This window comes from Astatotilapia calliptera, chromosome 6 (genome assembly GCF_964374335.1).
Source record: "Astatotilapia calliptera chromosome 6, fAstCal68.1, whole genome shotgun sequence".
NCBI lineage: Eukaryota > Metazoa > Chordata > Actinopteri > Cichliformes > Cichlidae > Astatotilapia > Astatotilapia calliptera.
In genome coordinates, this window is record NC_137427.1 from 4,817,827 (window position 1) to 4,832,305 (window position 14,479).

At 41.0% G+C, this 14,479-nt stretch overlaps 1 protein-coding gene across 2 annotated transcripts; it reads left to right on the forward strand.

Moving 5' to 3' along the window:
- The first annotated feature begins 210 nt into the window (after window positions 1-210).
- rasal3 (RAS protein activator like 3) lies at window positions 211-14,348 on the forward strand. 2 transcript variants are annotated; one of them, XM_026169812.2, is made up of 19 exons: window positions 211-1,100; window positions 3,161-3,303; window positions 3,402-3,480; window positions 4,792-4,856; window positions 4,963-5,048; window positions 5,560-5,689; window positions 5,779-5,877; window positions 5,960-6,634; window positions 6,758-6,902; window positions 6,987-7,131; window positions 7,220-7,456; window positions 7,652-7,853; window positions 9,621-9,712; window positions 9,786-9,902; window positions 10,129-10,294; window positions 11,212-11,343; window positions 11,433-11,623; window positions 12,296-12,380; window positions 13,991-14,348. In XM_026169812.2, exons 1-19 carry the CDS (start codon window positions 491-493, stop codon window positions 14,096-14,098), a joined length of 3,507 nt encoding a protein of 1,168 aa, XP_026025597.1. In that variant the 5' UTR covers window positions 211-490; the 3' UTR covers window positions 14,099-14,348. The 2 variants fall into 2 exon arrangements, with proteins under 2 accessions (XP_026025597.1, XP_080158790.1); XM_080302664.1 differs by lacking the exons at window positions 211-1,100; window positions 3,161-3,303; window positions 3,402-3,480 and adding an exon at window positions 3,722-3,988.
- The last annotated feature ends 131 nt before the right edge of the window (window positions 14,349-14,479 follow it).

Here is a 14,479-nt window from a genome sequence, read left to right on the forward strand (position 1 = left end):
TCATAATGTGACAGACTGAATCTGACAAGTAGGCTTCCTTTGAGGTCAAGGTGGACAACCTAAAACACACATTTTATTATAACATCTGTGGACATTTCTTTGAGTTTCACACAAATTGAATGCAGATTTGTTTTATTTTTTTTGACAGAACAGGAAGAACGAATGACAGGAAGTATTAAATGAAAACACTGAACTTCTCTGTGTCATTTCATGAGGAAGCCAACAGCCCAGAGAGATGGGAGTAGTGCAGCAGCACAGCAACCACAGGCAGAGCAGCTAAGTCGCGTGTTGTTGATCAACGTTTTTGCAAGACAGGAAATGAGAAACAGACAGTTAGAGGAGATACAGACTACGCTGTCTTCCTTTTGCACACGCAGCAATCTCCAAAGCGGCGGTAAATTAGGAGGGAGACAGGTGAATTCTCTTGTGAAGGTTTTTGATGCGACCTTAAAAAACAGAGAGAATTTTAGTTACACCCTAAAAGTGTGAAATGGGCACTGAGGAGAAAGATCCAGAGCCTGCAGCTCAGCCAGCATCAAAGGAGCAGGGATCACCTGAGAAGGAAAATGAGCCTCCACAAACATCTGAGACCAGCGACCCTCTCAACACATACAAGTGGCATACTGGCTCCAAGGGAACCCTCAATGAGCAGAAAGAAGAAGGAGAAGGAACGCCGGCATCCTCCACATCCACCATGGAAAAAATTCAGAAGGCCTCTAGCAACAAGTGGAGCAAGATGCAAAACTGGCGCAAGGCCTTGAGCGAGGACCCCGGAGAAAAGAATTCATCCAATGGGAAAAGCAGCGATGCAGCCAAGCCTGAAAAAGCCTCCGGAGGAACAAGAAAGAACCCCTTCAGGAGGGCTCTGTCCGAGCCTCCTGGGTCACTGTTTGCAGCCCTCTCTACTGCCAATTCGGCTCACGCAGGTTCATCCTCTGCTGCAGCCACTTCTGCTGGCACAGAAGCCTCGGGGGCTGCCTCCAGTGACCCCTCACAGAAAGGGGGCGGAGGGGCACTTTTTAAAAAATATCTTCGGAGTGTGTCCCAGAAGCTCAAGAAGCCAAAGCTACAGCCCCGCAACAGCACGCCATCCCTTGCAGGTAAGACTACTACAACAAAAGTACAGCGTACACACAAAGCCCTGCGCATTAAGGTCATTACTCAATCCAAATATTATGTGAAATATCAGAAAATGTTTCCTATTTCCTATTTGCGATCACACGATTTGTGATTTCTTGTTAAGTAGGTAGGACCATTTAATAACACTCAGCAGTATGAGTGGTATGGGTGACCTCTGTCAAAAGTGCATCTGGAAATTTCATCTGCAATGATACTATTAAGACTATTTTAGCATCTGGCTCAGTATTAAACACATGTAGAAATAATTAAAGAGAGAAGCTGAGAATTTAAATAGGCTTACATTATGTGAAAATACATTATAAATATAAATCATTTATAAATCACAAGTAAAAGAGTGGATCTCAGAAATGTTACAGGTTATGAAAGTGATGAAAGAGTTAAATACAGCCAAACACCAGTGAATGACTTTGACACTTCCAAAAATATCTTAAACATCAGCAAACAATTTAAACAAAATGTTGTAAAGATATTTGAGCCATTACCCAGTAAGCTAAACGATAGTGTGATCTCGGATAATGTGACAAATCTGATGTCTATTGATGGCTATTTAAAGTCCCCTAACCTCAAGGAAGCTCTTTTAGAAGATTTGTAGATGCAACATTTACATCCTCAAATAAACAGTAAAAAATGATCAGTACAAAGACAAAAGGAAAGTCTGTAACTGTTGGAATATTTTCTAAACAAACAGTAAGTATAGGCCGAGATTAAAACATTAGTAGTAGCAGCAGTAGTGGTAGTAGTAGTAAATCTGTGAGGCAAGTGTGGAGTCATTGGACAAGCTTAAAATCTAAGCCCTGCGCCCTTCAAGTCTATGTTTAAGGGCTCTCTCCTTGTAGGTAACAGATTTCTCTCCTTCTAAAAAGCAGAACCCAGACAATCGTCATTATCTCATTTCAGACATGAATCATTGCGAGACCAAAACCGCCAAAACAGCAGAGAAATGACCCAGAAATTCAAAGTAAATGAAGAACTGCAAACCAGCACCCACACTTAACTAGATTCACTAACCAACTTCCCCAGCGCTGAGAAACAAATGCATACTAAGAGGTACATGGCTAAAAATGTACAGCAACATAATGTGTTGTTGTGACACAGACGTTTCTGTGCCCCTTATATGAAAATGGTAGGCAAATCCAACCAGAAGCCTACCTGCTGTTCAGATACAAAATATGAACTCTAGTCAGATTTGCACGCACTCCTGTACTTGTGCAGAAACTAAAAAGGAGTGCCCTCAGACAGCTAATACAAATGATGTCTGAACATTTGTCTAATGACATCAGAAACCTCAATCCACCTCAGGACAGATTCAAATAGTTGTACCTATACAGAAGTTCTCTAGACGTCTTTCATCTCAGCTGACAGGAAGTGAGAGAAACATCTGCAACACACACAGACAGATCATGCAGGTGTGAGCCAAATGAGGCATGGCTGCATGAAGAAGATACCATATTTTATTATTAAAAAGAACAAGAAGAAAATATAATTGCTTTAAAAACAAGCATTACTTTCCTGCCACCTTCTGCTCTCCTGGGCTTTTATGCATGTTTTAGTGATGCAATATTATCTTTATGTTCTGCTGGCGTTTCAAGAACAGCATATACTTGATAGTAAGATAATGTAAGCATTAAGACGACATAAAAGCACAATGGATGTTGACATCGAGTAAAAAAAAAAAAAGACACAAAAAACCTAACGACAGCCCACAGGATGTGCGCAGGCCTTCATGGCGTGTAATAAAAAAGAGAGACCAATAGCGTCAGTGGCCAAGGCAACACCTCAAATGGGAGTGGCCAATCGCTGTGTGAGATAAGTGTCATTACCAAAAATCAAAAACAAACCAGCCCGGCAGCATACGCCTCCAGTTAAACAGTATCTGTACATCATAAACAATTTACTGTCAGTTCTTCAAAGTGAGAGAAATCAGCACATATTTAGCACGTGATTACATGTGTATACTGACCTTACATGATTGATCAGTATCAAAATGTGTTTGTCTGTGCAACGTTTACTTGAATTGCAGGTTTGAATGAGGTTGTGCCGACACCAGCCGGACCCTGCGAACTCTCAAGACTGCAATGGGTCCCGCCTCAGGAGGTCCCCTTATGGGACATCAGCAACTGTTGCCTGGAAGATGGGCAGATTCTCATTTCCCCAGAGGAAGAGGTACCCACAGATAACAGCATGTTATTTACACTGATTTCAAATCATGTTGTCATAACCACGGAGAGTAAAAAATGCCCGTTTTTGTGTGTCCGTCTTAGCCAACAATGTGGACTCGAAACCGTGTCAGCAGCTGCTTGTCCAACCTCAGCATGCAGAACCTTGTAGACATTGACACAGGTCCGTATACACATGCAAAGCAAACAAAATGATGTGCAGATTAAAATGCAATGAAGAAAAATCATCAAACACCCCCCAGCTTAACTGTTACTGACATCAGCGATGACTATTGCACTATTTCCGCAGAAGACACAGAGGAAATAGCTAAATGTTTGTTCGTGGCAATGTCTGTAAGATCGCTTCCTCTGTGTTTTTTTTCCCTCTGGGGAAGATAGCATCAAGACAGGGTTTTAGCAGTCCAATGAAAACTCGCAGAAAGACAGAGCGAGATGATATAGTCGGTATCTTCCATCCATGCAGTTTATATATTTTGCTTAGAAGAGTGGAGGTGCTGCACTGTGGAGGTGTTCGATTCTGCACCGACTGGCTGGGTGACTCAATCGGCTCTTTTGAAGACGACAGAAAGGAAATGATAAAGACACAGAGACTGAAGTAACAGGGCTTTTGCACACACCTCTGGACTAAATGATAGGATTTAAACGCTGGATTGTTTGTGGTGGGAATTTGGGTAAGCAGCGAAAAGGAAATCGGACACCTGTGTTATCTTGTAATTAAACACATCAATATCGCTGAGTATAAATAAGCAAAAGAGGATATCATGATCTCCAGTTAGAGATATCAATTTTCTGACTAAAAGGTTAAAATGTTCACACAAAACAGGAAAAATCAAAATGGGAACATTTACGTTTGTTCTATGTAAAGCTGCAGTACACTATGTGTTATTTAGTGACATATGTGCAATTAGTTAACTTTACTGAGATAGGTCTAGCTATCGGATTACAGCTTTAAACCACATCCTGAAATGGCTCATCTGAACCCATCTGGAAATATTAAAACTTTTTGCTTGATGTTTTTGAGAGTCTTCAGTAGAAGTTATTTGTGTTAGATGAGTGAAAAAACACTCATCTAACTGCTTGAAAATTAGTCATAAGATGGTGTGCATAACTATTTATTTTACTGCTTTGTTTTCATATCAGCAAAAAATCACAGGTTATTTAACCCCAGGTGCTCTCATATGACCTGGAAGTCACTTACCGTAATGGAACTTAGCCAATTTTAATTGTATTAATATTCGTGCTATTCCTGCTTCACCAGCACACAATATCTGCTCTAAAGTTAGCCTGGCAACCATTTGATTTGACGCCTGGAAACAACTGACTCACAAAAAGGAAGAAATATTTAGAAGTACTGACCACAAACTCTAAATGGAAACAATGAGTACTGCCTATAATTTCATTTAGTTAAGCCAACTTGTCCTGCCAACACTAATGAAAAACTGACAGAGAATTCCATTTTCATCCCAATCCCTAGAATGCAGCCCCGACCATGGGGGCCAGCTTGGTCCTCGACCAAAGGCTCAAGATGGCGGTGTGAGGGTGAGTGCAGTATGCGCCAGAGACAATCTTTGCGCTAGTTTTCCTTTTCCTGTTGATACAACACATAATTGCCCAAATGCACTGTGTTTGCATTCTTCACCCGTAGGGACTGATCAAGCGACGTCTTGAGAACAAAGCCAAGAGGAATAGCAACACCCAGCTAAACCAACAGGGACTTAACAAAGGACGCAGGTAAAGTGCACTGCTGTGTTTCTCAAAGCAGATATACTGCACTCCATATCCACCTTTGGTCTAAAGTAACTTCTCTCATTGTCTTTCATAATTTAAGGCCAAACTCTTATCTTCAAAAAACCCTGCCTATAATTCATCTATCGTGTTCTTAATCACTTCTTCAACAATAGACTAACCGATCAGTTTCATAGTAAACCTCACTAAAGGTCCAAGAAGCTTGCAAAGAAAGCAACTGGATGTCTTTAAGTTTTGGAAACTTAAGAGTTCAGCATGACCTGGTTGACCTGGTTGAGAGAGAACCTACACACACATAAAACCTCACTAAAGAATAATTCAAACATGTTGCAAATAAAACTTTGCAAGATGTTCTTTTTAAAAACAACCACAGTGTTAATGTAATGTGTCGATGGTAAAACAACCTGCAGGTAGTGAAAGTGTACATTGTGAGTACCTTTGACAAATCTCCATCTCGTTTTTTTGACTGAATTCTTCCACTGTGTTTAATTTTAAGGCTCTATGAATCCCGAGAGTCTGTGTCAATTCCAGTCAGTCCAGTGGGGACACTAGATCTGAGTGCAGACACCAGCACCGTCATCAGACCGGTCCACAGCTCCATTCTGGGGGAGAAGTACTGCTTTGAGGTAGACTTTAAAGGGCACTCCCATAGATTCATTAACGAGTACCGTAAAGTATTCCAGTACCACTAACTGTTAGTTTCAATGTGCTATAGGTGATAAACTCTGAGAACACCCACTGCTTCGGCTGCTCCTCGGCTGCTGAACGTGACCGCTGGATTGAAGATCTGAGACGAGCTGCACAGCCCAACAAGGTGAGCTTTCAGCCGCCGGTCCCACCGGTCACGCAATATTCAAATTGTGTTGTGCTACTAATAACATTCATTATATTCACAGGACAACATCGAGCGCACAGAGAACTCGCTGAGTCTGTGGGTTAATGAAGCCAAGGATCTGCCACCCAAAAAGCGTTATTACTGTGAGGTACACCTGGATGGCACCTTGTTCGCCCGCACGACCAGCAGAGCTGTTGGCAAGCTCCCAAACCGTTCCAGCCTGGCAGCAGATGGCTCCGCTGGATCTTCGGGAGGCCTGGGGGCCAGTGGAGGTGCGACTGGAGGGTGCCAACTGTTCTGGGGAGAATTCTTTGAGCTCGACAACCTGCCTTGTATCTCCCAAATCAGCCTGCACCTCTTCCGGGAAGAAGACCCCAAGAAAAAGCGGCATTCCCGAGACGACTCCAGTCTACACCCTCTGGGAAGCGTGACCATACCTCTAGCTGACATTCGAGGGAGGACCTATCAGGAGAAGTGGTACCCCATCACTCCATATAAGGCGTCAGGCTCAGCAGGGAACAAAGAAGCTCTGGGGCCGCAGGCTTCACTTCGCATAAAGGCCCGTTTCCAGAACTTGCAAGTTCTGCCAATGGAGAAATATAAAGAGTTTGCCGAGTATGTGACTGTGGATTACGTAGAAATGTGCAGAAACTTGGAGCCACTTCTGAATGTGAAGGAGAAGGAAGAGCTGGCAGGAGCTCTGGTCCACGTACTCCAGAGCATCGGCAAGGCCAAGGTAAAGAATGAGATTAAATTTAAAAAAATTTTAATGCAATTTATGAATCAAACGTTATTTTTTCACAATATGTATCAAAAATACAACCAGAAGCATATTCAGAAGTAAGTTTTTATTCCTTAGGAATTCCTCATTGATTTGGGCAACGATGAGGTGGAGCGTCTTGGAGAAAAAGAAGCAATGATCTTCAGAGAGAACACACTGGCCACTAAAGCTATAGATGAATATATGAAGCTGGTTGGTCAGAAGTACCTCATCGACACACTAGGTAGGGCAGATCAGTCGTAAAGGTGGCTGCTTGTATTCAATCGTACTGGGTTTTCCTGAACTCTATGCTTTCTTTTCAATGCAGGAGAATTTATCAACCGTCTATATGCATCGACCGAGAACTGTGAAGTTGACCCTCGTAAATGTCCTGCGGCTGAACTGTCAAGCAACCAGAAGCACTTGAGGGAAACCTGTGAGGAGGTGGTGCAGAAGATCATTGAGCTCCATGGGTGAGAGAAATCAGCTTAACATACAATAAATGATTTGGGCATCTCTCACATTCAGAGATCTCATACTTGACATGCTTCTTTCCACTAGGCCTTTTCCTGAAGAGTTAAACAGGATCTTCTCCAGCTGGGTGGAGGTGTGTGAAGACCAGGGCAAACCGGAGATTGGCCATCGGCTCATCTCTGCTTCCCTCTTCCTTCGTTTCTTGTGTCCTGCTATCCTCAGTCCTTCCCTTTTTGGTCTGACGCAACCGTACCCGGAGCCAAACACCCTGCGTACCCTTACGCTGACAGCCAAAGTCATCCAGAATCTGGCCAACTTCACCTTGTCAGTAGTTTATGTCACGTTTGTGCATTTGTTCCTGAGCAGATTGTTTGCTTTTGTTTGTTTGTTTGTTTTGGCACACTGAAAGACATAATCTGGGAATATGGATAAAGATATTTTTTTGTTGCACATGTACAATAACAATAAAGGGCCTGAAATAAATACCTAAAGTAAATTAAATTTGTTGTTCTTACTTAGGTTCGGGGAAAAGGAGGAGTACATGCTCTTCATGAATGAATTCCTGGAGCAGCACTGGGATGGAATGAGAGGCTTCCTACAAACGGTGTCGAGTGGAGACACTGAGATTGCAATGACATCCTTTGATGGCTATGTGGATTTGCCTCTGCGTTTGGCTGTGCTCCATGGACTGCTGGTGGACATCATCTACCAGAAGGACCAGGTAGGCAGGCAAACATTAGTCCAGTTTGGTAGTTAGTTTTAAAGGAATTGTGTGACTTTTGTATTGCATGGCTCCACTAGCTAGCTTAACCACAGTGGAAGACAATTTATAAGCAGCTATCAGGGGGATACTTATAATTATAGAGTTTATATGAAGATTTCATTTCATTTATTTATTTATTTATAAAGCACATTTAATAACAACAGGGAGTTGACCAAAGTGCTGTACAAAATAACAATTAAACAATGACATTAACAACAACAACAGGTAAGAAAATTAAAAGAAAATTAGATAAGATAAGATAAGATAGAACTTTATTAATCCCTCGGGTGGGTTCCTCTGGGAAATTCGACTTCCAAAAAGCAACGACCGAAGTTACAGTTACAGAATTGTTATATATATATATATATATATATACACACACACACACACACATATATATAAATACAGAGACAAATATAAATAAAATATACAAAGGGGATAAATAGAATAAATAGGAATAAAAAATAAAAATACAAGTGAATTGCACATTTCAAGTATTGAGTCTATTGCACTGTTGACTATTTACAAAAAGTATTGCACAAGGTATTGTACAGTGAGGTGAAGAGGCACTACAGCTTAGTTGTTCCCCCCTCCTTTGTCCTCCTGTTTCCCCTCCCTCTCCCCTCCAGAGAGGAGTTAAACAGTTTGATGGCGTGTGGGACAAAGGAGTTTTTTAGGATAAAAGAATTGGTAACTCTCATACAGTTTCGAAAGCCAGAGTAAAAAAATATGTTTTAAGATGCGATTTAAAAAGAGTAACAGTTGGGGCCTTTCTAATGTGGAGAGGTAGATCATTCCACATTTTCGGTGCCAAAACCGCAAATGCCTGATCTCCTCTATGAACCATCCTAGACTTATGTAAGGTAAGGAGCAGGTGATCACTTGATCGAAGGGCTCTAGAGGGCGTATAAAGCTGCAAAAGGTCAGACAAATAGTCCGGTGCCTGGCCATTTAGCACTTTATAAGTCAAAAGTAAGATTTTGAATTTAATTCTAAAACGCACTGGAAGCCAATGAAGGGAAGCAAGCACCGGAGTAATATGTTCTTCACACGAGTCAAAAGGAGAGCTGCAGCATTCTGTACAAGCTGGACTGACTGACACCCACATATAGATCACTTCAGTTATACATGGTGTACTCACGCACTAATTCTACCCTTTAAGATTGTGTTGACAAGATGGAGGCTGTACAGGACAAAAAGCTTTTGCTGTGGCCCCCAAGTGGACTATGGGGGTACTGCAGATAAAGTCACAAGAATGACATAAATAGCTGGATATTATTAGAAGATATAATTTTTTATTTTTCTGACACCCCCCCCCCCCCCCCATTTTTTTAATCTGTCAGGTGACCTAAGTAAAACTATTGATAGTGAACTACAGACACAGAAGGAAATAATCTTATTCTTGTGATCAGAGCTCTGATTAAAGATAGGGTTTGATTTTTGTTATCTAGTTACACAGATTTAAGAGATTCACAGCTACCCCTTTATCCCATATAAATATTTGTAAACAGAATCCTAATTCTAACACTGGTAGGTTAAGGGATTAAAAGGCCTTGTAGAAAAAATGTGGTGTGTGTGGTGTGTATCGCTGTGTTGTGTGGTCATAGATGTAGTTTTTCTCTCAAGTTTACCAGAAGCAATTATGTATCCATTCACTATATAAATATACTTATTTCATGCTTTGTGTATAAGTGAAGGTTAACATGCTACTTGTTTCTCCCTCAGCAAACAGTTGACAAGCTGCACCCTCTGCCTTCAATTCTGAACCAAATAACAGAGTCACTAGGCCCTGAAGCACCTCGGATAGATATTAACAGGTATGTTGATTTGTGTGATTTGTCCATCATATTAGTTCTGTTGCATGTTACTAAAACAGTGGTATTCCTGTAGCCAAACAGGACACATCAAGCCAGCGTATATTCCACCTAAGGACTTGAGCAAGTACAGCCCTCTCCAGTCGTCTCTCCAGCATATTCCTCAGGAATCCAAAAGCACACGTGACAACAGGTCAGTTTCAAAGGGGCACAGTGGTGGTCAGACGCAGCTCCTCCCAATGTCAGTGTGGAGGAAGGACTCTCTCAAGCTATTCAATTACAAATTCAGTTTGGGTCAGATAGATTTGATTTTTTTATTCCATTTAGGATCCTTTGTCTGTGCATTTTAAACATTGTATAATGTGTTCATTGGCATTTAAATAATTAACACTGATCCGTTTATTCACCGTGGATGTCAGGAGTCAAAGGAGGAAACCGATCGCCAGAACTCAGAGTGCCCCACACAGACGTCCGGCACAAGTAAAACGTGAGATGAAGAGGCAAACGAGCTCCGAGGCTCTGCCGACATCTGACCAGGAACAGGAGGCGGAGCCCAACCAACCACTTATCTCACCACCAAATACTGTGAGTATAAACAGGAACTGTGAACTGCCTGTAATAGCAACTGAGCTGCGCAGCTCATGTTCTCGTGTTTATGCAAAAAGGACTTCAGCTTTTCACAGAGGAGGCTATAGTTCATACTCTAAAGCCTTTAAACAATAAACAGCCTTGGCCATTTTTAATGACCAAGCATGACTAGATTTTTTACAGAAATAATATGAATCTGTTTTTGTTTATCACATCTCTACTGTATCTTTTGTCTGTGAAAGAAATGTTGTAATATAATTACAACATTAAATGTTTAAAGACACAAATTACAAAACATAATTACATTTATCTTCTTAAGTCTTGCAAAACAACTTTACTTTATTGTAATAAAAGTAGAAAAAAATTAATAAAGTTACATCTGAGTCGGTTTATATATTACAGTTTGCATACGTCATATATCAGTGTAACAGCAAAATACAGATAAATTTGTGACTCTGTAATATTCTAATCAACAACAAAGTACGGTTGTTATCACAGTCAGGCTGTTTTTTTTTTTATCTGTTGTTGCTTCCTTTCTTTTGCTCAAGTTAAATCTGGATCAGATTGTTTCTAGATTTGTAATATTTGAATATTTTATGCAGAAACACTCAAAATATTCAGATTAATGGAATTCCTGAGAGCCGTACATTATTGCAGTACATTGCATTGATTGGAAGTGGACAAACACTTATACTTGCCACACTTATCGGCCAGGTCCAAGTTTTATGAGTAGTGGATAAAAAAAATCATCATAGGAAACATTTTTATGTCTAGGAATATCACAACAGCATACATAAACACAGATCAGGGGTCTTAAGTAGCACCTCTGAGTCACGCTTCTGTAAGTGCACACATATTTTTTCAAGTTTCACTGAGAGGAATAACGCAGGGAGTTTCTGCTCATGTTTTCCCAGAGCGTCTCTGTCAAGCGTGCACCTGCACCGGTTCCCTGGATTAAACCCGGGGACCCCAACCCACCAGGCAGCCACACCCGGCAACCGAGCGAGATCAAGACTGAGAATGAGCAATTCAGCTTACTGGATAAGGTATGGCAAGCCTCCTACATATTATAGTGACAGTGTAAAGTGTTTGCTTTCAATGCTACAGTTTATATGATGTCTACGTGTAATGACAGCATGCTCAGGAGCTGTCAGAGCTTCGCCTGGGCATAGAGCAGGTGACGGAGCGCGAGCTGGACATGGCTAAGCGCCTGGAGGACTTCATCATCCAAAGTCAGGACCAGAATGCAATACTGCAGGAAGAGGTCAACGAGCTCAGGAATGTGCTGGCTATGCGTGAGGAGCAGCTTGCCAGCGCCACCTTCAGGTTAGTCTGTGCATTAACGTGTGTGTGTGTGTTCCATTTGAAAGTAAACACAAGGTGTGACTAAAGAAATTGAAAAAATCTTTATCCAGTTTAAATTTGGAGGATCTCATACTTAAAACCAGAAGGTCGTGCATCTCTGGACAGTGTTGAGAGCACCTACTATTTTAGATCTCTCAGTGACAGTCATGTTCGATCAGCTTGCACTCGTGCAGTGGGATCTCCCTCCACGTGTCGAAATCTTCTGACCTCTGAATCCTCTTTCTCACACTACACAAAAAGCTGCACACTTGTAAATCACGCTCATGCACCGCTTCAGCTGCTCCAGAGCACTGGCACCAAGGCATCATCCTGTCTTCCCTAAAGTACTGCACCTAAATTCTATAGCTACCTAAAATTTGATCCCACAATGAACCGATCAGTGTTGAGCACACACATTTGGTCTCTAGAAAGGTCAAGATCTGAGGTGACCACACGCAGAAGAAACAGCCAAATTGAAATCAGGAAAGAGTTTTTAGATTTGAGTTTTTTATCGACCAGTTCTCAGAATGTTTTGATCACACCTCATATATTCTGTTTTTAAAGCATGCATTTTGTTTGTGCTTTATCCTGTTCAATCTGCAACCTCAGTGTTTCTCTCTTAACAGCATGTCTTCTTATCTGTGTGTTTTGCAGGCTGGGTGTGATTGAAGAGGAAAGGGAGGAAGATGAGAGGAAGCTGAGTGTTGCCATTGCAGCAGCCGAGAGAGTGAATGTGCTGGTAAGTGAGATGAAGAAAGTCCACTGTCAAAGAACAGTGCTTGTAAATAGTTCACTTCAAGATCCACATTTTATTCTCCTGAACCCCACAGAGCAGTGTGCGCTGGTGCTCCCTGGTGGGCTATGATGGTACTGCAGGTCACCTGCATTTGTTATTCCTCATTTATCTGCCTTGATTTGATCTAGAGCACAGGTGTTGAACTCCAGGCCTCGAGGCCCGGTGTCCTGCAGGTTTTAGATGTGTCCTTGATCCAAGACAGCTGATTTAAATGGCTAAATGACCTCCTCAACATGTCTTGAAGTTCTCCAGAAGCCTGTTAATGAACTAATCATTTGATTCAGGTGTGTTGACCCTGGGTGAGATCTAAAACCTGCAGGACACGGGCCCTCGAGGCCTGGAGTTTGACACCCCTGATCTAGAGAGTATCCGGTATTTTGTCAGTCATCATGAAGGAAGTCCTTATTCTTAGCCTAATGAGTTAATCAGAGATGAGGTTTAAGGGTCCAGTGGGATGCAAAAGATTTTCGCATTTTAAATTGAGATAGAAAAATAGAACCAAACCACTGATTTTTAAAATTTTCAGAAATCAAAAACTTTCTGGTAAAAGAATTTATGTCCATAGAGAGAACGCTAACATAAAACAGTTCACTTAAATTATTAAGTAGTAACATTTAGTACTTTTTTATATAATTATAAATTTAATGGTTTTATTTTCTGTTCTGTTCTGACCTAGTTAGACTATTCTAACATGTGCAGCTACCGCAGGCTTTGGAATTTAGCCTAGGAATACCTACTTTTTTACGCTCTATATGAAATTTAATTTAATTTATGAGCAATATAACTGCATGATATTTATAAATGACACTTTGAGTCATGCTACCAGTAGAGGTGGTCACCTCTCTTTGCAAGCCCATTCAGTGGAGGAGTGAAGACAGCCAGAACTGGCTCAGAGCATCTCAGTCCAGCCCTAGGGGGTCCTTAAATTAAAACGTAGCAAACTAAAAGGCAGAAATATATTCATTAGTCTCTTAAAAACTGTGATGGAATCTGCTATTTAATAACAGAGGGTGCAGGTTATGTTTACTATGCAGGCAAACACAGTCTGCCTCAAATAGTAGAAGCTACCTGTATTACCTTAATCATCAGCAGTCACTGAATTCTCTGAGATTTGTGATTGTTTCATAAACAACAGTGTATTTTATGCCTGATTAAATTAAACCCTCAAAATATTTAACAGAATGCCGGTGACTTTACTTTAGGGGGAGGCCAAAACCTTATACAGGAAAAAGCCCGGATCACTGCTGATAGATAAACATCCTCTGCATATTTCAAACCCTGCCTCTATTGTTATCAGTAGGCTAAAAGATTACAGTTTCATATGCTGTAGACCCATAAAAACTGAATATTTAAAAAGCAGTTAAATGCAACTATGCTGATTAAGTTTTATAAGAAATGATCTGAGAGTGGTTTAAGTGTATTTGATGCCCTTTAAACAAGCTAATTTGTATTTCTTAACCAAATATGTTCCCTTTAAGGTACTGGATATTTAAAGTTTAGCGACAGTGGTTGATTTCAGCATATTAACAGCTGTTTTTAATGTGCTCACACAGGAGGAGCAGTTTGCAGGTCTGCTAAGTGACCTTCAACAGCTCAGCGAGGCGTACAAGAGCAGCCAAAACAACACACAGCATCCTGAAAAACCACTCAACACCACCTGAACCCTGAGAAAAAGGGTTACGCTTTGGGCTTCATAGTTTTTATACACATACACACACACACACACAGCCTGATGCCACAATCATGAATTCCTGGTTAGATATAAGTTTATTTTATAAAGATACCCATAATGAACTCCAGTTAAGGTGAATATGAAGGCTGAAGGATTTGTTCGCATTTCCTCTTTCACTGTATCTCTGCTTGTAAACCCTTTTTTTTAAATAAAAAAAGCTGCTGCCTAATGTTTTTCTATTTAAGGAGTCTATTTTGCATTTGTCATGGTAAGTGGTCTATTTTGTGTCTATTTTAATCAAGAATAATCACTGTAACTTGATTATGATTATGGATTTGCAGGGACAGGTAACCCCAAAATCTATAGTTTT